General features: G+C 38.6%; 1 protein-coding gene across 9 annotated transcripts in view; it reads left to right on the top strand.

Annotated features, from left to right (window-relative positions):
* The window catches only part of fryl (furry homolog, like), a 103409-nt gene that overhangs the window by 67476 nt on the left and 12768 nt on the right, over positions 1–23165 (top strand). For 7 of the 9 annotated variants that reach the window (XM_084091474.1, XM_084091470.1, XM_084091468.1 and 4 more), the window contains 28 exons: positions 57–148; positions 1920–2092; positions 2182–2342; positions 2437–2547; positions 2634–2788; positions 2881–2980; positions 3623–3791; positions 3931–4187; positions 4763–4903; positions 5047–5215; positions 5463–5547; positions 5947–6059; positions 6711–6861; positions 6947–7050; positions 7149–7331; positions 7456–7651; positions 8879–9000; positions 9137–9324; positions 12925–13019; positions 13102–13730; positions 13849–14117; positions 14659–14799; positions 15111–15311; positions 15619–15780; positions 15885–15959; positions 16039–16215; positions 16888–17082; positions 20072–20254. In XM_084091474.1, coding sequence (XP_083947600.1) covers positions 57–148; positions 1920–2092; positions 2182–2342; positions 2437–2547; positions 2634–2788; positions 2881–2980; positions 3623–3791; positions 3931–4187; positions 4763–4903; positions 5047–5215; positions 5463–5547; positions 5947–6059; positions 6711–6861; positions 6947–7050; positions 7149–7331; positions 7456–7651; positions 8879–9000; positions 9137–9324; positions 12925–13019; positions 13102–13730; positions 13849–14117; positions 14659–14799; positions 15111–15311; positions 15619–15780; positions 15885–15959; positions 16039–16215; positions 16888–17082; positions 20072–20254 — 4797 coding nt within the window. The remainder of the gene's footprint in view (positions 1–56; positions 149–1919; positions 2093–2181; positions 2343–2436; positions 2548–2633; positions 2789–2880; positions 2981–3622; positions 3792–3930; positions 4188–4762; positions 4904–5046; positions 5216–5462; positions 5548–5946; positions 6060–6710; positions 6862–6946; positions 7051–7148; positions 7332–7455; positions 7652–8878; positions 9001–9136; positions 9325–12924; positions 13020–13101; positions 13731–13848; positions 14118–14658; positions 14800–15110; positions 15312–15618; positions 15781–15884; positions 15960–16038; positions 16216–16887; positions 17083–20071; positions 20255–23165) is intronic. The other 2 variants (XM_084091471.1, XM_084091469.1) reach the window with 1 other exon arrangement.

Genomic DNA, 23165 nt, shown 5'->3' with positions numbered 1-23165 from the left:
TAGCAGATCTACATAAAATAAAATATTTCTTTTATATTTTTTGTTTGTTTGCGCAGAATATGAAACGACGCCGGCGTCGTGACATTCTTAGAGTCCAGCTGGTCCGGATTTTTGAACTACTGGCTGATTCTGGAGTCATCAGTCAGACGTAAGTCTCACACGCACGCACACACACACACACACACACACACACACTCACACGTACACTACCATTGAAAAGTTTTGCTTTTGAAAATATATTCTTTTTAAATAAATGAATACTTCAGCAAGGATTCATTAAACTAATCAAAAGTTACAGTAAAGACATACAAAAGATTTCTATTTCAAATAAATTCATCTAAGAATACTGAAATGTAATGTATCATGGTTTCCACAAAATTATAAAGCAGCACAACTGTTTTCAACATTGATGATAATAAGAAATGTTTGAGCACCAAATCAGCATATTAGAATGATTTCTGAAGGATCATGTGACACTGAAGACTGGAATAATTCAACTTTTACATCACATGAATAAACTACATCTTAAAATATATTCTACATCTATAAATATATACAAAACAGTGATTTTAAATTATATTATTATTTAACAATATTTATATATTTACTGTATTTTTAATCAAATAAATGGAGCCTTGGTGAGCATAAAATACTTTTTTCAAAAATATTATAAAATCTTGCGAAATCTTTCATAAACTTGGGGTGCCACTTTTCACACTCACTAGTTTATCATATAAATATTAGCAATGTCCAAAATGCATCACAGGAGAATTCTAGACATTTCCATAACATCTCAGTGATGTATTGTGTTTAACAGCATTCTGTGATGGAAATGTAATTAAGCATATTTGGAATAAAATATTCGACTCCTCAGTTTTGCTAAAGTTAATTTCATTGCTAGCACTAATGTATCCTTATTTACGAGGTGTTTGTGCTAGAGGTGTGAATCTTTACTTGCCTCACGATCCAAATCAATTACAATTCAGAGGGTTACAATTCTTCTCAACGCAACACAATGCATCTTTTGCCTCCAATTATTTTATTACTAATAATAATTATATTAATAATCACAATATTTTACATAATTTTACATATATTTAACAGAAGCATTCAAGTAAGAAATACTACAGAAATTGAATAATCAAATGTAAAAATAATCACTGCATAGTCTTTACTGTATTAATTACAAATAAATGTATTATTATTATTAAAGCTACAAAAGTAATTCAGTCAAGAGCAGTGAGTGATTACCTTTTTTCTTTTTATGTTTTATTAACATTAGTGACACAGACAGCAGCAGGTTTATTATATTAAGACCTAATGCATGGATCTAATATGTTACACATCAGGTTTTTTCCCCAGACCATTTACTTTTAATTTAGGCATAACCGACTATGTTTACACGAATACTCGCCAAGACAGATATTTTGAAATAATTATGTGTATCTGACTATTTATGTGCAGTAAGCCTCAAAAGAGATCTGAATTCAGCATCGCATGCTGTCTGAGAGAGGTGGATTTTTGTGCATGCGCTTTGGCTTTGTCAGTCAGCGCGACATTATATTTTCCGTGGCTTATTACGCTTAATAACTCTCTTTAACATCAAACACATCCCGCACTTTATTTTCGCTCTCATGCATGTTTTTTTTCCATACAAAAACTAAATCAAAGCATCAGACGCAAGTGCTTTGCTTACGAAGGACACATATGCAACTTTTTATTAATATAAGCTTATAATAAGAGTACTTTATTTACAAATAAAACGGTATGTTTTAATAGGTATGATATGCCTATTAAATTAGATTTGTTTTAAATCGATTATTTTCTCTGCATCGATGCAGAATCGTTCACATCAGCCTTGTGATGCATCATAAAAACAATTATATTCCACAGCTGTAATTTGTGTGTTGTCTGTGCAGTGCGAGTGGTGGTCTGGATGGGGAGTCTCACTCTCTGAACAGCACTCTGCTGGAGTATGTGGATCTCACCCGACAGCTTCTGGAGGCTGAGAACGACAAAGATTCAGACACACTGAGAGACATCCGCTCTCACTTCAGTGCCCTAGTGGCCAACATCATACAGAATGTACCAGGTACACATACACAAGGCCTTTTCGCAGCAGGTCTTAGTTCACTAAACTGAAATTTAACTTGAACTGACCTCATGATTGTGTTTCTGCAGTACATCAGAGGAGGAGTATATTCCCTCAGCAGTCACTGAGACACAGTCTGTTCATGCTCTTCAGTCATTGGGCTGGACCCTTCAGCATCATGTTCACACCACTGGACCGATACAGTGACCGCAACATGCAGATTAACAGACACCAGTACTGTGCACTGAAGGTACATTCTCACAAAACAAACATTTGCCTCTGCAGCCGTTTCAAATTGAACTTTTATCGAGTCTGAATATGGTCTATGATGTGTGTCTGCACAGGCCATGTCCGCAGTGCTATGTTGTGGTCCGGTTGCTGATAACGTTGGCCTGTCTTCTGATGGGTATCTGTATAAGTGGCTGGACAACATTCTAGACTCTCAAGACCGCAAGGTAACCACACGCCACTCACGTGCCCACATTAGCATCACTAACCAATCGACTTTTATGAACTGTGACGTGCGTGTCTTTGTACTCAGGTGCATCAGTTGGGTTGTGAGGCAGTGATGTTGTTATTAGAGCTGAACCCAGATCAGAGCAATCTGATGTTCTGGGCGGTGGATCGCTGCTACACTGGTTCACGCAGGGTTGCTGCCGGCTGCTTCAGAGCAATCGCCAATGTCTTTCACAACAGGTACATATGACAATGATCCTGTGGTGAATGTGATTGAATTTGTGTCAGTAATTCAGATTAAATGAAAACTGTGTGTTTTTTGTCTCTTGCAGGGATTACCAGTTTGACACTGTGGTTCTGCTGAATCTCATCCTGTTTAAAGCTGCCGACTCTTCCAGAGACATCTATGAGGTCGCCATGCAGCTATTGCAGGTCAGTAAAGATGCTTCTTTCAGTCAAGGGAAATTAATGTGATTTCTATATAATAATATATCATAATAAACACAAAAAAATACATAAATCATTTAAATAGCAGTTCTCATGTTGAACAAATGTGCAAAAATGATAAACTAGGAAGCAATGCCTTTTGACCATGCTCTGCTTCCTGTATAAAGACTTGCTTCCTGTTTAAAGATCATACGCTAAATGACTGAGGATCACACACCAGGCATGGTTTTGAACACAACAAACTCACACAGAAACATGTTTTTTTTTTTTTTTTTATATTTCTCAAAATATCAAACATGTTTCATATCCTCTGACTGGATGAAATCATAGTCTTAAGCAAAAAGTCTTAAGTCTGTGCCACCACACATTACGGGATTCTTTTTGTTATACTGGCTCTGACTTTCAGCAACTAGCACTGACTCATCCAAAAATCTGAACAAAATCATGTAATGTATTCCAGCCTTTAGTATAAAGTCGTGTCTACTTTACAGCTTATTTTGGCCAAGAACTGGCAAGTGGGCTCATCTGAATGACCATGTATAGTGACCAGCCACAGTTTATGGTCAAACAAGTGTAGTTTGATTTGTAGTAAATATTAATATGTGTATGCATGTGTTTGCATGTTAGATTCTGGAGCCTAAACTGTTCCGTTACGCCCATAAACTGGAGATTCAGCGTGCTGATGGGGTCTTGTCTCCAGCCTCCCCTCTTCCTCACCTGTACTCAGTGTCCTACTACCAGCTAAGTGAAGAACTGGCACGGACTTACCCTGAACTCACCCTGCCCATCTTCTCAGGTACCAGTGTTATTCTTAACTGAAAATAAACATCACTATTGTAATTTGAATGCTGAAATAAAATAAAATATCAATAATGGCAGCATTTTCCCCCTAAACGTGTTGTGTTTGTAATGAGATTCCGGGTGGTTTTATTTAGAGGTGAGTCAGAGAATACAGACAGCACACCCTGGTGGGCGACAGGTGATGCTGCATTATCTCCTACCCTGGATGAACAACGTGGAGCTGGTGGACTTCAAGCCTTCAGCAAGGCGTCAAGATGAGCCTTCGTCGACGGAGGAAGAGGAGAGAGATATGATGATGGTGAACAGCCGTCGCTGGCTGAAAGGAGAGGGCTGGGGTTCACCACATGCCACTACCATGATCCTCAATAACCTCATGTTCATGACTGCGAAGGTAAGTGCCCACATACTACATGCAGACTATGTGCTGACTATTGGACAGGGTTTCTACTGTCGCAGAAAACCTGGAATTATGATTTCTATGCCTGGAAAAAATAAAATATATATAGTGAATATATGTTTCTATAGCAAACATAATTTTTCTGTTATTTCCTAGTTGTAAAATATTTCTTTGGCAACATATGTCTTGATATTCATTGGCTAGACTTTTTGTTTGAATGGAGGTATTTGTATGTTAAGTATTATAAGTTATAATAGATATTCATTTTTAATGAATGTTACACACTTGTATTCTGTCACACATTAATTAATTAATTTTTTATTTTATTTTTGTTTTATTTGTTTGTGTATGTTTTCCAAAATAATTTTGGAATATTTATTTGAGTTATATTTTTTATTATTATGTAAATCAGGGATTCTCAAATCTTGCCCTCGAGGTCCACTTTCAAACTAAATAAAAAAATAACTAATTAATAAAAACTCCTGATGTAAATGTATTGTTTTAACACATTTATACCAAAGTTTTCAAGAAGATCATTACATAAATGTTAATATGGTCTAAATTTACAGTATGGCGATGAGTTTGCATGGTCAGAGATTGAGAATGTCTGGACCACTTTAGCTGACAGCTGGCCCAAAAATCTGAAGATCATCCTGCACTTCCTCATTAGCATGTCTGGAGTCAACAGTGAACCAAGTCTCCTGCCTTATGTGAGTGACACCTGCCTCTGCCAATCAAACACCAGATACTCAATACCTGAGTAGATGGGCTGCACTTGAGACTTGAGGCCATGTTACTTAACTAGTTTGTTGGATACTATTGTATTTCTGAATGTTTTTTCTAATATTTTCAGGTCAAGCGAGTGGTGGTGTATCTGGGCAGGGATAAGACGATGCAGCTGCTGGAGGAGTTAATGTATGAGCTGGAGCTAACAGACCCTGTATCCTCAGCTGTCACTCATATGGATAACCCACCTTACTACCGCATTACTTCCTCTTACAAGATCCCTTCTGTTACATCAGGTATATATGCTTTAAACCAGTCTGACTATGTATCTTTCTCAACATGACCTTTATGCAAACAAAGTTTAGAATCATAAGACCATGAATCTTGACTGTTCATGGACTATCTTTATAGATACCCGAAAGAAAATTCACTGAAGTAGGAACAATTCAGGAAGCCAAAATATTACAGAAAGCTTCCTGATAAATGTGATAAAATGTGCCATATTTTCACATTTTCTTTTGTTTAAATGTTTGCTTTTTTCAGGAACAACATCCAGTAGTAACACCATGGTTCCTGGACCTGATGGACACCATGACAGCAAACTCAAAGATTCCAACATGGAGGACAGGTAAGAGTTAATACTGATACTACAGGATTTGGAATCTTGTTTGGAAATGGGGTCCATATTTAAGGGGGAAAAAAAGGCAAAAAGAAACACATTTCTGTTGCATTTGTCCTCAGTGTTTGCCCACAACAAAAAACGTACAGCTCGACCAGTGTAGTCCGAGTCGTGAACAAATGAATCATACAAGCCTTTGCAATGAATTGGTCAAAATAACTAATCTCATCGAACTGCCGAAGTATTGTATAATTGTATACTACTGAAAATAAACCAATACCAAATAGCTGTTTATTAGCTATTACTGACTGGTTGTTCATTATTTGGTGCTTCCTCAATAGTACTTTGTTGAATTATGGAAATATTAAGTGAAACTTGAATTTTTTGACGTTCTATATATCTGCACAGTTACACTCATTTGGACATCTACACTGGTCTGAACAGTAATCTGAACCGACAGCACCATCGTCTGGAATCCCGCTACAGCAGCAGCTCAGGAGGGTCCTATGAGGAGGAAAAGAGTGAGTACATTAACATCACTGTCATACTTCAAATCAGTGCTCCCTCTTACTTCTGATGTTGCCCCTGCTCAGATCAAAAACACTCAGTCTGAAGACAGACTCAAAAATGTGTGGATTTAAAGGTAGAAACTGCAAAATTGAATGGGTAGCATTTCAGTGATTTTCCCTGTTTTTGTTTTACTGTACATGAATTTCAATTCAAAAGTATGTAGTCAGTAAGATTTATTAAGAAATTAATATTTTTATTTAGCACAGATGTAAAGACATTTATAATGTTACTATAAAAACATTCAAAATTATTCATTGTTATTTATAATGTTATTATAATGTAAAATATTTATATATCAAATAAACACTGTTCTTTTGAACTTTCTATACATCAAAGAATCCTGAAAATGTATTGTATGACCTCTGAAGGATCATGTGACGCTAAAGACTGGAGTAATGGCTGCTGACAATTCAGCTTTGCCATCACAGGAATAAATTACATTTTAAAATATTAAAATAGATAAACAGATATTTTAAATTCTAATAATATTTCCCAATATTACTGTTTTTCCTGTATTTTTGATTAAATAAATGCATCCTTGGTGAGCATAAGAGAAATATCACTGACCTCCAACTCGATGATCTCGTTGTTTTTCTCTTTAGGCGACTCTATGCCTGTCTACGCTAACTGGCGTCTAAAGGTGATGGATCATAACCAGCCAGAGCCTCTCCCGTTTCCTCCCACTGGTGGCTGCTGGTCACCACTTATTGATTACCTGCCTGAGACCACCACACCTGGAGTCTCCTTGCACAGGTAAAGGACATACTCAGTGTGTCCTATGTTAGTGTTGTTCTCCTTGAACTTTGACCACTGACAACACACTGTCATTTCTTTACAGGTGTAACATTGCTGTGATCTTGCTGACTGACCTCATTGTAGACCACGGGGTCAAAGTGGAATGGAGCGCGTACCTTCACCTGCTGCTGCATGCCATCTTTATAGGTAACGCATACACAGCTCTACAGTTTATTTAAATCATTAACCCTGGAAAGTGCCACACTGTATGTCCTACAATGCTCTGTGTTTATTTGTGTGTGTAGGTTTTGACCATCAGCACCCAGAGGTCTATGAACACTGCAAACGTTTACTGCTCCACCTGCTGGTGGTCCAGGGCACCAACAGCAGCGTCCAGTCACTGGCATCTGTATTGCTCCGCAACCGCGAGCTGAACGAGCCCAGAGTTCTGACAGTCAAACCCGCTCTTCAGGAGTTCAACCTCACAGGTACTTTAAAGCACAGCGTGTTTTGTTACATAGACATTTCTACCTAATTGATAATGACCAATTACAATATTTGCCATGTTCCAGTGTTTTTATACTAATAATTGTGAATTGATTTGTCTCCCAGGTGTCACAGAGCTGATGCCAGACTACCAGCCATCTCCAATGACAGACTCTGGCCTGAGCTCCAGCTCCACATCCTCTAGTATCAGTCTGGGCAGCACAGTCCTGCCTCACCTCCCCCCTACTCTCCTTAATGAGGTGGACCTGTCTGCAGAGCAGGACGAGAAGGTCAAAAACCTCATTGAGTTCATCAGCTCAAGGTGAGGGAGTCACTGCACGCTACTATGTCAAAGTCTTCCTCTTAGGGGGAATTTTACTCCAGGGTGCTTTAGAGCTAGGGCTGGGCAATAGATTGGTATCAGTATTTATCGAACAAAATAAATCCATGATGTCAGTATTAAACTTTTTGTGTAATGAGAGTAATTTTCGACACATGTAGTTGAATCTCACGTGTGTGAGCAGCACAGTTTAGTCTACTGCACATACTACATGATGCTCATGGTGTTTTTAGCATCTCCCTTCTCACTATATGAGAAACTCTGCATGATTTTAATCACCGGATCTACTCTCACACAATTTCATTTGATAAAAGTTATCATCCAATATACACTGAAACTCAAAGTTTTCCAAAAATGTGTTAACGATTATTTTAATAGACACTATTTTTGAGGATAAATTTGTATTAAACTGTAAAACATAGAATACAGAAAACACAGACAACAAACAGGAAACACAGAATTTAGGTAGGTAAAAATGTTTTGGGAAAAATAACATATTTCATTGGGCCCTAAGTTAAGAGGTACAGCTTACCCTTTGGAGTTTAGTTTACTTAACTAAAATAAATTATGTTTACATTCATTCTTGAGGTCTAACAAACATAGAATGCATTTGTTTTGTTCCCTATTAATGATATGAAATAAATATCAGATATTGAGTATCTTTATAAATATTGATATCAAATGTTATGAAAAACATTTTTTTAATGATATTTTTGGCCATATTACACATCCCTTTTCAGAACTGTTGACCCTGTTGAAGTTAAAGGAGAACTGCAAGTCCAACTGGGGTCCATGATAGGGCACGTTTTTTTGTAAAATGACTTTCCTCATAGTTGTCTCTGCATATTAAGATGGGAAGGGTGGATAAAATAACAATGCGTTTCTTCAGTCTTGTTACCAAACATTAATGTTGTTCCTGGCAAGTTTCCCTGGATACATATTGAATGAGCATTTATTTTGTGTTAAGTTATTGTATTTTTCCCTCTGCCTGCAGCCATGTCTAACAGGAGAGGGTATTGTTGCCTTGCATGCGGGTGTGTGTGTGCTCAGTCTCGTTTCTGTGTGAACATTTGATTCAGAGTGTTTTTATACATACAGTTTGTTTGTTTACTGGGAGTTGTGTGAGCCTGCTTTGCCTTTGTTCTCTGTTAGATATTTTCTGCCGTGTCACTTCTTCTAAATCTGTTCTTCTGATTGGTTGGCCCATAGGAAGCGTGGTCCGCTGTGGAACCATGAAGACGTCTCTCCTAAAAACCCCAACATCAAGAGTGCTGATCAGCTTAGTGTATTCCTTCGTCATGTTGTCAACGTCTTCAAACAGACACCGTCCGGTAAGACATGGCATATGCTAATTTCACTGCATTATGTAGTGGACCAACTTCTATATGGAGGAATACATAATTTTTCACTTGTAGTGAATCGAAATGTTTAGTCTATGATTGATTTTTGTGATGTATGTTTGATTAGGTTATCAGTTGGAGCAGGAGCTGAGTGAAGTTGCTTTGCAGACCGCTCTGTCCTGCTCATCACGGCACTATGCCGGTCGCTCCTTCCAGATCTTCAGAGCGCTAAAACAGCCACTCACAGCTTCCACGTTGTCAGATGTGCTGTCTCGTCTGGTAGAGACTGTGGGAGATCCAGGGGAAGAGGCTCAGGTATATAGAAGTGTCCCACTGTTCCGGAAGTACCGATGAGAAAGCAACAGCAGGGCTCAATAATAAGGATTTTTTTTTTGTCTGCTGACCTGATCAGGGCCAGTACTTCAGATTTTCATTGGCCCTACTACTACAACAAGGCCTCGTTTACACTGTCAGTGAAATGTGACCCAATTCCGATTTTTGCTCATATGTGACAAAGTTCGGATATGTTCTATGACCGTGTAAACAGGAAAAAAACGCATGCATTCAGATGTTTCGAGATCGGTTTCAGGCCTCAATCATATGTGGAAATAAATCGGATATAAATCCGATATGTGCCAATGCGACTGTCATGTAAACAGGCAGAGCGGATTTTCTGAGGCATTAGGCTACGTCTCCGCGGTTTAATGACGAGAGCAACCCCGAAGCGCATCTGCAAAGGGACGGATGGTGTCAGGTGTCGTCGTAGGAGAGGAATGTGGACAAACGTTGACACGACATATCAAAGGTTGCTCATCCTAAAATTTCGGACCCACTGCTCCTCGTTAAAGCCAATATTTAAACACAATATGGTCCCACCAGTCCTGAGATCTCTCTCGCATACAATAACTGAAGCAAATGCGCAGGCTGCAATGATGGCACTTTTCGTCCTCCTCCACTTCAAAATCATGGTGATGTTTGGCGAACTTTGCATATATCGCAGAGCTAGCATCAGGCATATTTCGCGTTCGTCCATCTGTGCAAGAGAATTTAACCATTTAAAGGGTCACGACACCCCCCTCTTTCAGCTCAAGTCTAGCTCACAATCTTTTAAAAAAAATGCAACTTAATTGGGCGTGGTGGCTGTGAGAAGAAGGGAGGGGAGTGGGTGTGGTGTGGCACGGCAGGGGAGAGGGGGGACTGTTATCGCCAGTGGCCCATGCATGCATATCGACTGTCACTAAAAATCAGTGGTAACACGTGAGGAAATGCTAGATTTTTTTATAGCTGGCAAAGTTATAGTCTAATGAAATGCACTGATACCTTATAATTGTATTTAAAACATATAAATGCAGATGTATATGTATAATTATGTCATTATAAAATATATATTTGTTTAACTTATATACACACTATAAATGCATATATTAAAAATAAAAAATAAAAATTCGCTTAAAAAAAAAAACGTTCCGTACATAGCCTAGATCTACGCGCCCCCTAAACCCACATAATAAAGATGGACAGTGACAGAAATTTGCACAAATTAAGCATACGTTCCATACAATTGAGGTATTATCGAAATATCTAAATTTTAATAACGAGTGATTATTTAACAAAAGGCAAGTAAAACGGTCAGGGTTACATTTTAGACACACACACACACACACACCTCTGAAGCGATAGAAAAGTCCTCGGGACCGCATCACTCGCAAGACGAAACTTGTATTGGTGTACAAGGTCGAAGTCCACCATTCTCCTGTTGAATGGTTGCTACACACACATTAGATGTGTCCGTGGTTGATGGCCAACCAGCCGCCCGCAGTCAGAGTCTAGCCCTGGCAGCATCGCGGGGAAAGATGCACTGGAACTTTTGCACCACTAAAACAAACGCGCGTCCCATCATTGCCTCTCTCATCTACTACGCGATATCATAGGTTGTTGACATGTCTGTCATTGGAAAGATCCACGTGGTGTCATGAATAATTAATAGAAAGTGTCTTCTCATTGGATAAAAAACTCAGTCATTAATAATTATGAGACACCGATGAGTCATCTGGGGCCGGTTGCACCAGCTGTGCGTAAGTTATAACTTAGCCTAGTTTTGACGTAAATGGACACTAAGTTACGACTTACGCACTTCTAAATATTTTTGCGTTGCACCATTAAACTTAGTTGAATCGTAACTCTACGTATAAACTAAATATTTACGGCAGCCTCCGATCAGGAGTAACGGATGGAATAAAATATCAGACAGACTGAACTGCATCAATAAGCTCTTCTTTTACCTGACAGACTTCAATTCTTTAGACATATATGATTATGCTGACATTTACACTCGCTTACATTTTAAGAGAGAGAACATTATGTGAAAAGATTACTTTGTTAGCGGCTATCTTTAACACAAACCCGTCCTAAACAGCGCGCCGCTGTGCGCATCGGTCCATGTTGTGCATGTCAAATATCAGTCATAATCAATAAACGTAATTTCTTATGCTTTTTGCATCAATATTTATTTATTGATCCTTATTCATTTCATTTCAAATACAGTTTCTGAATGTTATTTACATATAAAAACACTTATGCTATTCATGATCAAGTATCGTATTTAATGGAAACTTATTTTTACCGTTAGTAACGTGAGGCAAAAGAATGAAGGATAAACTGAAATTCACAGCATTTCAACACAACATCTGCTCACGTATTTGAAGGCTGCTATTGGATCATCGAGGCTAAACGTCATATTATGCGACTACGCATTACTTTACGGAGAGCTTACGACCTACTAGCTATGTTCTGCCTTACGAACAAATGGTGCAACGGAATAAAGTTCAGAGTTAGTTACAAACTAGCTAGTAGTTACTAACCTCTAGTGTGGACTTTACGTTCCAATTTAAGAAAGAACTTACGAACGACTGGTGCAACCCTACCCAGAGTACTATAGTGCTCTGCCACGTCACAGCCAGTGACGTGGACACGATGAAGATTTTAAACCAGGAAGACGAAAATAGCGTATAAAAACTAAAATTTAACCATTTTCCCCCTACTATTAAATCTAACAGATGCTAACTTTGTCTTCAATGGTGTTCAACACACATACCTCTGTTAAAATCTCAGAAATTTTGGTTTAGGGTGTCGTGACCCTTTAAGCATGTTTCGGATAGTATGGCAAGTGCAAACACATGAATCTGATATGGGTCATGGTTGAAAGAACGTGTAAACAAATGGTAAAAAAAATTGGATATAGGCAACAAATCAGAATTGGGCATCAAGACCTGCAGTGTAAATGAGGCCTAAGTAGCGATTTTAGTGTCAGAAAGTTTTTTTTATTTTCTATTAAACTTTCTTTTTATATTTATGTATATTTAAATACATTTTTATATATTTTAAATATAGTTTTTTTATTAAAAAATCTGATATTTTTGTCAGCAAAAGATTTTTATTAAACTTTCTCTGTATTAAATAAATATGTTTATATTTAAATAAAAAAATTGTTTTTAAATATAATATATATTTTGTTTTGTTATAAAAATCTTTTGCTGACCTTTCTTGTCAGAAAAGAGTAAACAAAATAAATATTAATATAATATCCTTGAAACTTTCCAAGATTCATTGTTCAATAAATTTTCAATTTTAGATTTTAAAATTGAATTTCAACAAAGATGAAATGGTTAGAGATGAAGAGGAAACTGCAGCTTTACCAAGCTCAACGGCTCTGGCCGCGCTGTGATATAAATGAAATGCTATTGGCTATTTTGAAAAAGGGGAGGAGCTGTTTGATATGTCCCGCCCTATCTTCCTGTTTCAGTGGAAATTACATCAACACATTGAATAATGCAGTACGTTTCAAGGCACTTCAGTGGGCCTTTAAGTGTTGATCCCTGTACAGTCATAATCAAACGTTTCATCTGTCTCCCGCAGGGTTTTGTTATTGAGTTGCTGTTGACGCTAGAGGCTGGTATAGACACTCTGGCTGAAACGATGAAGAGCTATGACCTGCTTACTGCACTCTCACAGTAAGACATGCTCTGCTACGGTAAAATATTATTTCCATCGTATACAGCACATTACTAAAAATGCTGTCTCCATCTCCTGTAGGGCCTCCCATGATCCTCTGCAGGGTACCAAGTTTGCCAGTAACAGGAAAAGTACCGGTCAGCTAAACCTCGGCAGTGGAAGTTTCTTGCATGTCCATTACAGCCACACTCGCAGCAACTCCCTCCGTGCCAGTCTGATGGGTGAGCGCCTTGGAGACCGTCGCCGCAGCAATACCCTTGATGTAGCCGACCGCTTGGGCGGCAGCCACGGCAACCTTGCCCGCACTCGGAGCTTATCATCATTACGAGAGGGTGGTGGCCGAGGCGATGGAGGAGGTGGAAATGGAGTAGGATCTGGTGAGGTGGTGCCACCGATGGATCCCACCAATCTGATGGCGACAGTCTTCTGGATTGCTACGTCGCTGCTAGAGTCCGATTATGAGTTTGAGTACTTGCTGGCACTCAGGCTGCTGAACCGACTGCTGGCCCAGATGCCCCTGGAGAAGGTGGACAGCAGGGAGAAGCTGGAGAGAGTGCAGGCCAAACTGAAGTGGTACAACTTCCCCGGCCTGCTGACGCTCTTTCTGAAGGGTTTCACTTCAGCTGCAACGCAAGAGCTCACAATTCACCTCCTCAGTAAACTCATCACTGTGTCCCGACACACACTCATAGACCCCTCACAGCTAGGAGGTGCGCCCATGGTTTTGGAACATTTTAAAATCTGAGATTTTGTTATGAATACCTGGGTCTTAAAAATGAATGAGAGTGTGTATCCATGTATTTATTGTCTTAACTTATTCCCTATTAGGTTTTCCTCTGAATATCCTGTGCCTTCTGCCGCACCTGGTCCAGCACTTTGACAACCCCACAGGGTTCTGTAAAGAGACTGCTGATCGGATCGCCAAAGTGTGCGCTGAGGAAAAGTCAGCCACACTGGCCAACCTGGCTCACATGATGAGCCTGTACTCAACGCACAGCTACTCGCGAGACAGCACCAACTGGATCAACGTGGTGTGCCGCTACTTGCACGACTCCTTCTCTGAAATCACCTTCAACCTGGTCACATACCTAGCTGAGGTGAGATGAATTTGATTGAGTCATACAGTTGGAACTAAGTTGGGATATTTTTTAAGTGTTTACAGTTTAAGTATCTAATCTTCTTTTTCAAACAGCTATAAATCTGCCTCCCTGTTAAAAACGCCGCCAATGTTAAAAAACAGTTGTGCTGCTTACTGTACAATTTGTTGAAACTGTGGTGCATTTTTTCAGGATTCTTTGATGAATAGAAAGTTTCAAAAAACGGTGTTTATTTGACAGAAATCTTTTGTAAAAAAAAATAGAAATAAAAAGTATTTACTGTATTTTTTTTTATCAATTTAATGCACGCTTGCTGAATATAATTATTAATTTCTTCCCAAAAAAAATCTTGCTGACCCCAAACTTTTAAACGCCAGTGTATATAAATGTATGCTTATATTATGTTATATATTATTATTATTATTATTATTATTATATAACAGTATTTGCTCACTTAACGAGACTCTCAAGACACATTTTTCAAAGCTGAACTGCGCTGTCATGTAACTCGAGTATATGTATATAATCTCTTCTGTTTTAGTTATTGGAGAAAGGACTAAACAGCATGCAGCAGTCTTTACTACAGATCATCTACAGTCTACTGAGTCACATTGACCTGTCTGCTGCTCCTGTCAAACAGTTCAACCTGGAAATCATGAAGATTATTGGCAAATATGTACAGGTGTGTGTACAACCTACTCTTTCTGTTGTTAACAATTAGAACATCAGTCCCTCCAGAGGTTTTAGTATGCCTGTCCCATTTCACGGTACTGGAGAGTGGACTTTGCTGTAGTGTGTATTTGTCTGTATGAATGGCCCGGAGGCTGTTTGCTTTTGGAGGCGCTTTTGAGTAACTTTAAGCTGCATCATCGCTTTCCTACTCTGTGGTCTTTATTGAAGCTTTTCATCTTGTGAGTCCCTCGAGGTTAAATAGGTATTGTAAAAAAATGGCTCAAGAGTTTTGTTGTTTGTTGTGTCTGTGCGTTGCCACAGAGTCCGTACTGGAAGGAGGCCCAGAACATTCTGAAGTTGGTGGTGTCCCGCTCAGCGAGTCTGGTGGTCCCTGATGAGGTGCAGCGCTCCTACAGCACGGAGTCGACCGGCTCCCCGGAGATCGCTTTCACTCGCATATTCAACAACTCATCTAAAGAGCTGCCAGGAAAAACATTGGACTTCCACTTTGACATCTCAGAGGTGCTTGGTCTTTTATTTTGTTTGAATGTCTATTGTACAGGGTGGGCCATTTATATGGATACACCGTAATAACATGGGAATGGTTGGTGATATTAAAGTCCTGTTTGTGGCACATTAGTATATGTGAGGGGGCAAACTCCTCAAGATGGGTGGTGTATACTAATATATACTAATGTGCCACAAACAGGACTTTAATATCACCAACCATTCCCATGTTATTACGGTGTATCCATATAAATGGCCCACCCTGTAGTTACCTCATCATAGTATCTTTTTTGACAGTATTTTTTTTACCTTTGACCCACAGACACCTATCATAGGTCATAAGTATGGAGACCAGCGAAGTGCAGCGGGGCGTAACGGAAAACCACAGGTAATTGCCGTGACAAGAAGCACCTCCTCTACTTCCTCTGGCTCCAATTCAAATGGGCTGGTGCCAGTCAGCTGGAAGAGACCACAGCTCTCACAGGTAGTGTCAACTATTATGAAAACCTGTCAACTAGAGCTTTGAATGATATTTTTTATTTAAATTCTAATTTTAATTTTAATGGTAATGTTGTTATCTGCTTTTAGAGGAGAACTCGGGAGAAACTGATGAATGTCCTGTCTCTATGTGGCCCAGAGTCCGGCCTGCCTAAAAACCCATCTGTACGTTTTTCTTCTCTTAATCAGAATGTTATTAGGCTGAATAATTTTAGCAATGGCTAATTACACCTCTTTTCTGTAGGTGGTGTTCTCTTCAAATGAGGATTTGGATGCAGGTGACCAGCAGACTAGTCTGATCCCCACTGTAGAGGAAGTGACACGGGAGGAGGAGGTGCAAGCAGAAGATTGTGGAAGTGAACAGCAGTTTGGTGTCTTCAAGGACTTTGACTTCCTGGATGTTGAGTTGGAGGATGGAGAGGTGAGCCCAAATGCTCTGGGCATGTTGCCTCATATTTTTATCGTTAGCAATCAATCCTCAAAGTGTTTTATTACAAACATCTCAGAACTGATACATGATTCATCTTTAACAAAAGTAAACAAAGAAAGAGTCAGTGTGTGTATTTCCTTGACATTACCTGTGTCTGTTTGTGCACCTCCACATTATCTCAGTGTCTTAACTCTCCCTAACACTCATATTATCTTTTTTCCTCTTTTGCGTCCAGGAGCTTCAGGTAAGTTTGAAGCAGTGTTCAGGGAAAAGTTTGTGTTTTAATCTATAATTGTTTGGTGTCGTTATTCATTTGAAAATTTGCACCCATTCAGAAATTGCACAAAATCAGATGCCATTTCCTGCTAGCCAATCAAGTGGATTTGTTTTTAGAATTGTAGCTAATGTAGTACTTGTTGTCGCAAGTACATGGATGGTGCAAATTAAACCATTTTCATTTAAAGTAGAAAATGAAGCATCTTTTAAATGGTCATTGTTGAGTTCTCAGTGTTCCCTGACTGTGCTCTGTGGTTGCGTTGTGCATATTGTCGTCTTTTGTATTAATTTAATTTCTTAACCTTTTCCTTCTGTATAATTCACATAGTGTGCAGTTTAAAGTTGATCTGCGTTCCTCTTATTGGCTTTCTTCTTTTCCACCTGCAGGGGGAGAGTATGGACAATTTCAACTGGGGTGTGCGGCGTCGGTCTCTGGATAGCATTGACAAAGGTGACACTCCGTCTCTGCAGGACTGCCAGTATTCCGGCAGCACGCCCAGTCTCATCCAGCCGGAGGACACCGATGAGTCATCTGAGGAGGAGGTACTGAGCGCTAGCCAGATTCTCACCCGCTCCAACCTCGTAAGTCCATTCTCCTCTGGGCCCCCTCCACACAGGGGGCACCGGCATGGTGTGTCTGTGCGCCAAATTGGGCTTAGACGCTGCCGCGGCCTACCTAGGCGGGGTTAGACGCTTGCTTTCTGCATAGCCCGCACTTCCGGTGTATTTAGATAAGTGCCCTCTGCACTTCTCCCTGCCGCCCAGCCAAGCCAGCTATTGATTTTTTAGCATTTCAAAGCCCTTATCTGACCCTTGCTTCTGTTTTGAATCCCTCTTTTTATTTGATGGGGTTAAGAAAGGTGATGGGGACCTTTTTTTCTGTCTTTTTTAGTGCTCAATTAGCCAGTCAGAGAAACTATTAATACATGGGTTTAGTTGTCTTGCATTCTTATACTAACTTTGGCATAATTGTTTAGATAGCATGATCTCATTTTAATGCTCACACAGAATTTTTTCCAGATTTACACGAAATTTAGACACGGTTTAAATTGTCTTTAATTGTCTTTAATACGTCTTTAATACGTCTTTTAATTTGTCTTTAATACGGTTGCATGTCGTCTTGCGTGTTTATAAATTATTTGATTATACTTTCAGCTAAAGACAAGATATTTAAGTCTCTAATTAAATCTGGAATGAACTGCACACATTTTTTAATCTGACACAAAATCAAAGAAACATGTGCCTTGTTGCTAGGAGACACATGACAGATGAAAACAATATGTGTTCTTAAATCTGCTTAAAATATCAACATGTTTGAAATCCTCGGACTGGATGGATTCATAGTCTGAAGCTAAAAAAGTCAGAGTCCGTATTCATCATAACGTGATTTTCTGTGATGTCTTGATGACTTTCATCAACTAGCATCGACTGGTCTGTAAATCGGTGCAAAAATCTGGGTATAAGTCTTGTAGTGTATTCCGGCCTCTAAATTTTCACAAAAATCAGCAGAAAATGTTTGGGACAAAAAATTTAAATAATCTGCATATTCCTTGTGGGCCCTCTCATTACTTAAACTGCTTCATATAGTTTTTCTGCATGAATGTTTAGATCCAAGCTTAATAATATTTTATATTTCAAACCTCTAATAATTTATTATTATTGCACCCTTTCGCTTGCTATGGGGCATGAGCTTCTAAACAGAGCTAAAGAAAACTGATCCTTTAAACGCTGCTGAGTGAAAGTCATCTTCCTTTTCCTGTTTTTGTCCTTTTCCTCCTACACTGTTTGAATAAGACTTGAATGCAATTGACCATATGCACGGAACGTTCTTAAGAACTTCCGCGATGATATAAGCCAGCTTGAAAAATTCTGATGAAATATCACCGGTTGGTGTGTCGGTATTTTCAATGTTGTATCTATCAAATATTGTATTTCCTACATCTTGAAACTTTTGGTTTTACAAATGGAGACAAATAATGCTTTTGGTCATCACCTTAATAATAACATTTGAAGGGCTGGAAAAATGTTCCGTGTGTGTGTCCAATTAGAGACATCGTGTTTCTTAACGTTCCCATTAGGGCTGGACCCGAATATTCGAATAATCGTTCGGTGGGTTGGTATTCGATTTCAAAATTTGACATTCGAATATTCGTTTTTTTTTGTTTGTTTTTTGCACACCTGGGATCCCCCGCGAAACTGTTCTCATTCGCGCTTGAATAAGGCCGGCGACACACTGGCTGCGTGGCGTGTCCGTTTTTATTTCATTTCCATGTTAACAGGTTGGGAGTTTGCACACTGCCTGCATGAGACACGCGTCTCAGGCGCGGCTCGAGCCACGCGGAAAACGCGTGCATGCTAGAAACAGAACCGACGCTTAAGTGTCCAGCAATGGAGAGTGTTCTCTGGCTAGAGCGCAGAACAGCGGAGTTTGTATGGACCGAAGTGCATGTCTGAGCTTGTGTTTTGGGTTTAATCTGCATTGCTTTGACATTGTGGAAAATAGAATAATAGAAACAAAATGTATTAGCCTTTTTACCCGTTATTATCAATCTAAATTGATCTCGTTTTTAATTTAACTTAATTTTGTTTTTCTTTATTTAAATTTCGTTTTTCTTTATTTAAATTTCGTTTTTTCTTTAATTAAATTTCGTTTTTTCTTTATTTAAATTTCGTTTTTCTTTATTTAAATTTCGTTTTTTTTTATTTATTTAAATCTACCCTTTACTGTATCAGTAATTTGTTAGTCAGAAAAATATTAGACTACCTTAAAAGTATTGCTTAATTTAACAGACCTGTGTGTGTGCGTTTTATATCACTAGTGCCGTGTCCGTTTTCGGAGAATATAAGCCCTGCCCGTGTGAGGTGCGCCGCTTCCCGCTCGCGCTGTTCTGTAGTTTACTAAAAGTTTAAATTCTGAATGTGTCGCGGCGTCTCGCGTGTCCATTTATATTGCACCAAATGCAACACTGCACTCCCGTGTGAAGTCGATTGGATGAACGGTTCTCGAAATAATAATAATGCAAACGGGCAGACAGACACATAGAGATTCCTGCCTTTATTAGAGAGAAGAATATGTTCAGCACCCTCTCTCCGAAGCTTCGAATATTCGATGTTCATTACTACCAAAGCTTCGAAGCTCAAAAAATGGTATTCGGACCAGCCCTAGTTCCCATTAACTTCATCTTTAGTGCAATCAATAAAACTGGTTTATTGGCAAATTAGTTAAGTGTGAAAACCGCATTAAAATATAAATGCGAAATTAAAAAGTCAACCATTGATAGTTTTATATCGATGTACAGCCAGTACAGAATGACAGCTAACAGTTCACCGGAAATCAGGAAGTAACCGTGCATATGGTCAATTGGTCTTGCCAGGTTCACATAATTTTGTCTGGCATGCCGCATGATGTCATGATATGAAATATTAAAAAGTGCAGAACTCAGGAACTACTTTTCATTAATCCATTACGTACACCATGCAACATAACACTTAGTGCAGAGACTTCTACAGCAAATGCTATGTTATACTACACTTTAACTAAATATTGATCAATTTTCCTTTTTTTACGCAGCTTAATAGTGATTCTGCGACGGATGATGCCATATCCAATCACTTGGACTCGCTCCAGCAGTCACAAGAGTCCTCCAGTAGTGTCCTGACTGAAGAGGCCACACCCACCCTACCGCTACCCCGCCCAGACAGCCCCACCCATGAGACCGCCCACTCTGACAGCAATAGCAGCCAGCTGCCTGAGGTGGGATCAATCAGGAATCTCAATAAATTGTGGTGCACGGATGCTATTTAGCCATTCGCTTTTTGCTCTCTTGTGGAGTTAACTGCTGCTGTTTTCTTGTCTATCAAATTCCCCCTATCATCCAATGGTGTCAATGTCAATCTTTTGCTGCTAGAGTGTTTCTAGAAACTATTGGGTTTTGAACACTAGGCACTGTCGGTTTCCTTTGCCAAAATGCTGGCACATTCTCTTTTCCTCACACTGGGTTGCTTTATGGGACACTTGCCATCATTGACATTAGCTAATGATTGACTGCTATGAGGGTGGGGCCTGCTTGCTTGCTTGATGTGTAATTGGGGAAGAGATTATCATCAGGGACAAAAATACACCTCAGGCCTGCTGTGCTAGAACTACATCAAATTTGGTCCCAGAAATGTTGAAAAACACAGACGTTAACACGCTTTAGGCTCTGATGATGACCTCTCGCTGCTATCCAAGGACCTGAAGCCTCATCGTAAGTATTATGGAAAACTATACCACCATTCTACGGGGGTTTAAAAGGCAGTATCCACAAACATGAGTTAAGTAGGTGCATTTTCTTCATTTTGGCCATTTGTATTGCATAATCCCTGACTGTTTTACATGGACTGATTATAGTCATAGATATCAAATGATCCGTTTAAACATGCTTATCTATTTGCCAACCATCAATTGTACTCCAGATAGCATCTGCAAGAGCTTCCAGAAGCGTGGGGATTGCCTGTAAATACAGCTAGGGATGAGGTTAAGCACACAGTGTAGAAAATGAGCAGAAACTCATGTATGTTGATATTGTCCTTTTTAAATCACTGTTAAAGTAATAATTCACCCAGACAATTGTCATCATTTACTCACCCTCATGTTGTTGATCAGTGGGACACAAATACATTTTTTTTGAAGAATGTTCTTTTTTTTTCTCTCCATACAATGTAAGAATAGTAACCGCATGCTGTCAAGCTCCAAAACTACCAAAAAAAAGATAGTTCAAATTACTATATATTATTAATATATTATATTTCAAGTCTTCTGAAGCAATACGATAACAGTTTAAACTTAACCAATGACATTTGGTGTCAATGACATCGTTTGAATATGTACAAGTGTTATTTGTATTATTTATATACTTTTGTCATTTTTTTAATTTATTTTTGGTTTAGTAATTTTAGTACTTCAACTTAGTTTAATGGTTAGCTGCAACATCTCTCATTTATACATTTTTATAATTAATAATTTCTCAGTTAAGTTTTTTTATTTTTTAAGTTCTTTATTTTAAATCTATATTTTATTTTAGTTTTATTTTAACTACCAAAAATGACACTAACAACAACACTGGAATGATATTTGAGAGCTACAGCAGAGAGGAAGACTTACCGTGAATAATGACAACATCAATCTGTTCCTCACACACAAAGCTATCGTATGACTTCAGAAGACTTTGAATATATGGCACGAATGGTTTGGACAACTTTTATGGAGCTCTTTTGTGTTCTTTGTAAAACTTGTCAACCCCTGGTCACTCTATGCTTTCATTGTGTGGAAAGAGCAGCGTGAAGATTCTTCAAAGTACATTTTGTGTTTCATTGGAAAGACATAAGGGTGACTAAGTGATGAATGTTAGTTTTTGGGTAAAGAGCAGCCATCCAGTATTGTAATCAAGTAAAAAAGGATGCACAGCCCGACTGAGAGAACATTAAACACCACTAACAGGCTTTAGCCAGCCATGTTACTAACACTGTAACTTAACTAACTGCTGATATCGGCATTATTTTTTATTCCAGTTCATTTGGTTGATGTTTAAATGACACATTTATACAACTCATAGCATAATACCCCTTATTTTGATGTTAATGAATGAACAACTTTTTATCAATACTTAGTCCAGCTAAGACCAGTTGAGTCCAGTCCAGTCATACCTCAATATCAGCTCAAGGGCATCTCTCCTGTCATTCTCCAGCTCTTAGCGTAATGAGTCGAGATAAAACCATCGATAGTCTTACTCATCTGCGTGGCCACCACAGCCAAGAATGCCTAAAAGCTTTCTCTAATACCGCCTCTACTTTGGCTCCACGCCACCCTCCCTTCTTCTGTTAATGCATTAGACTCATAAATAGAAAGGAGGAGGAGAAGGAAAAAGAGAAACTCAAGTTCGTTCAATTAGATGTTTGTTTTTCTTTTTTTCTTAGTTGTCTCCTTAAAGTAGGTTTGAATAAAACATGAGTCTGAGATGGAACAGTTTGTTCCCAGAGATGTTATACTATCATTCATGTTGTTTGCTGGAATTTATCATGATGACAAATTGTCCATCATGCATCTCAAAGATTTGTAGTTTTATGTGAAATTGAGCTCATGTGAGTTTGTCACCCATTGCATTTATTGTGTGGTAAATGAAGAGTTTGAACCTTCAGCAATCAGTTTTAAGTTGTGAACGAAGATGTATCTCTGATAATTATTTTTAAATTATAAATATAAATTTGGCAGATAAGTGTCAGAAGTAGGACTTTTATTTTGACAGTGCCGAGAGCATAGGAGCTCCCCTTTCCCATATTCATTAGTTTATTGTCTTTGTTTAACAGTCCTAATACATTATTAGATAGAAATAAATATTTAGACAATGTTAAACAAAGAAACTAAACAGTATATGAAAAAACTATTATAGCTTTTGTCTTTCTTAGAGTAATAGGCAAAAAAGGCACATGCATATTGATTTATTCTCACATGCATAAGTATTTATTAATTTAGTACATTTTATGTAAAATAAATATGCATTTAATTGCATCATGTAATATCTTGTATACCCGTCTCCCTATAGAGGACAAGTGGTTTGAAGAATGGATGGATGAATATCTTATATAACTTTTATTTTTGCGTTCTCATGAAGTAGAAGACAGAATTA

This window comes from Abramis brama (genome assembly GCF_963993115.1).
Source record: "Abramis brama genome assembly, chromosome: 18".
Classification (NCBI taxonomy): Eukaryota; Metazoa; Chordata; class Actinopteri; order Cypriniformes; family Leuciscidae; genus Abramis; species Abramis brama.
Note: the sequence above shows the minus strand (reverse complement) of the source record. Positions and strands in the feature narration are given on the sequence as shown.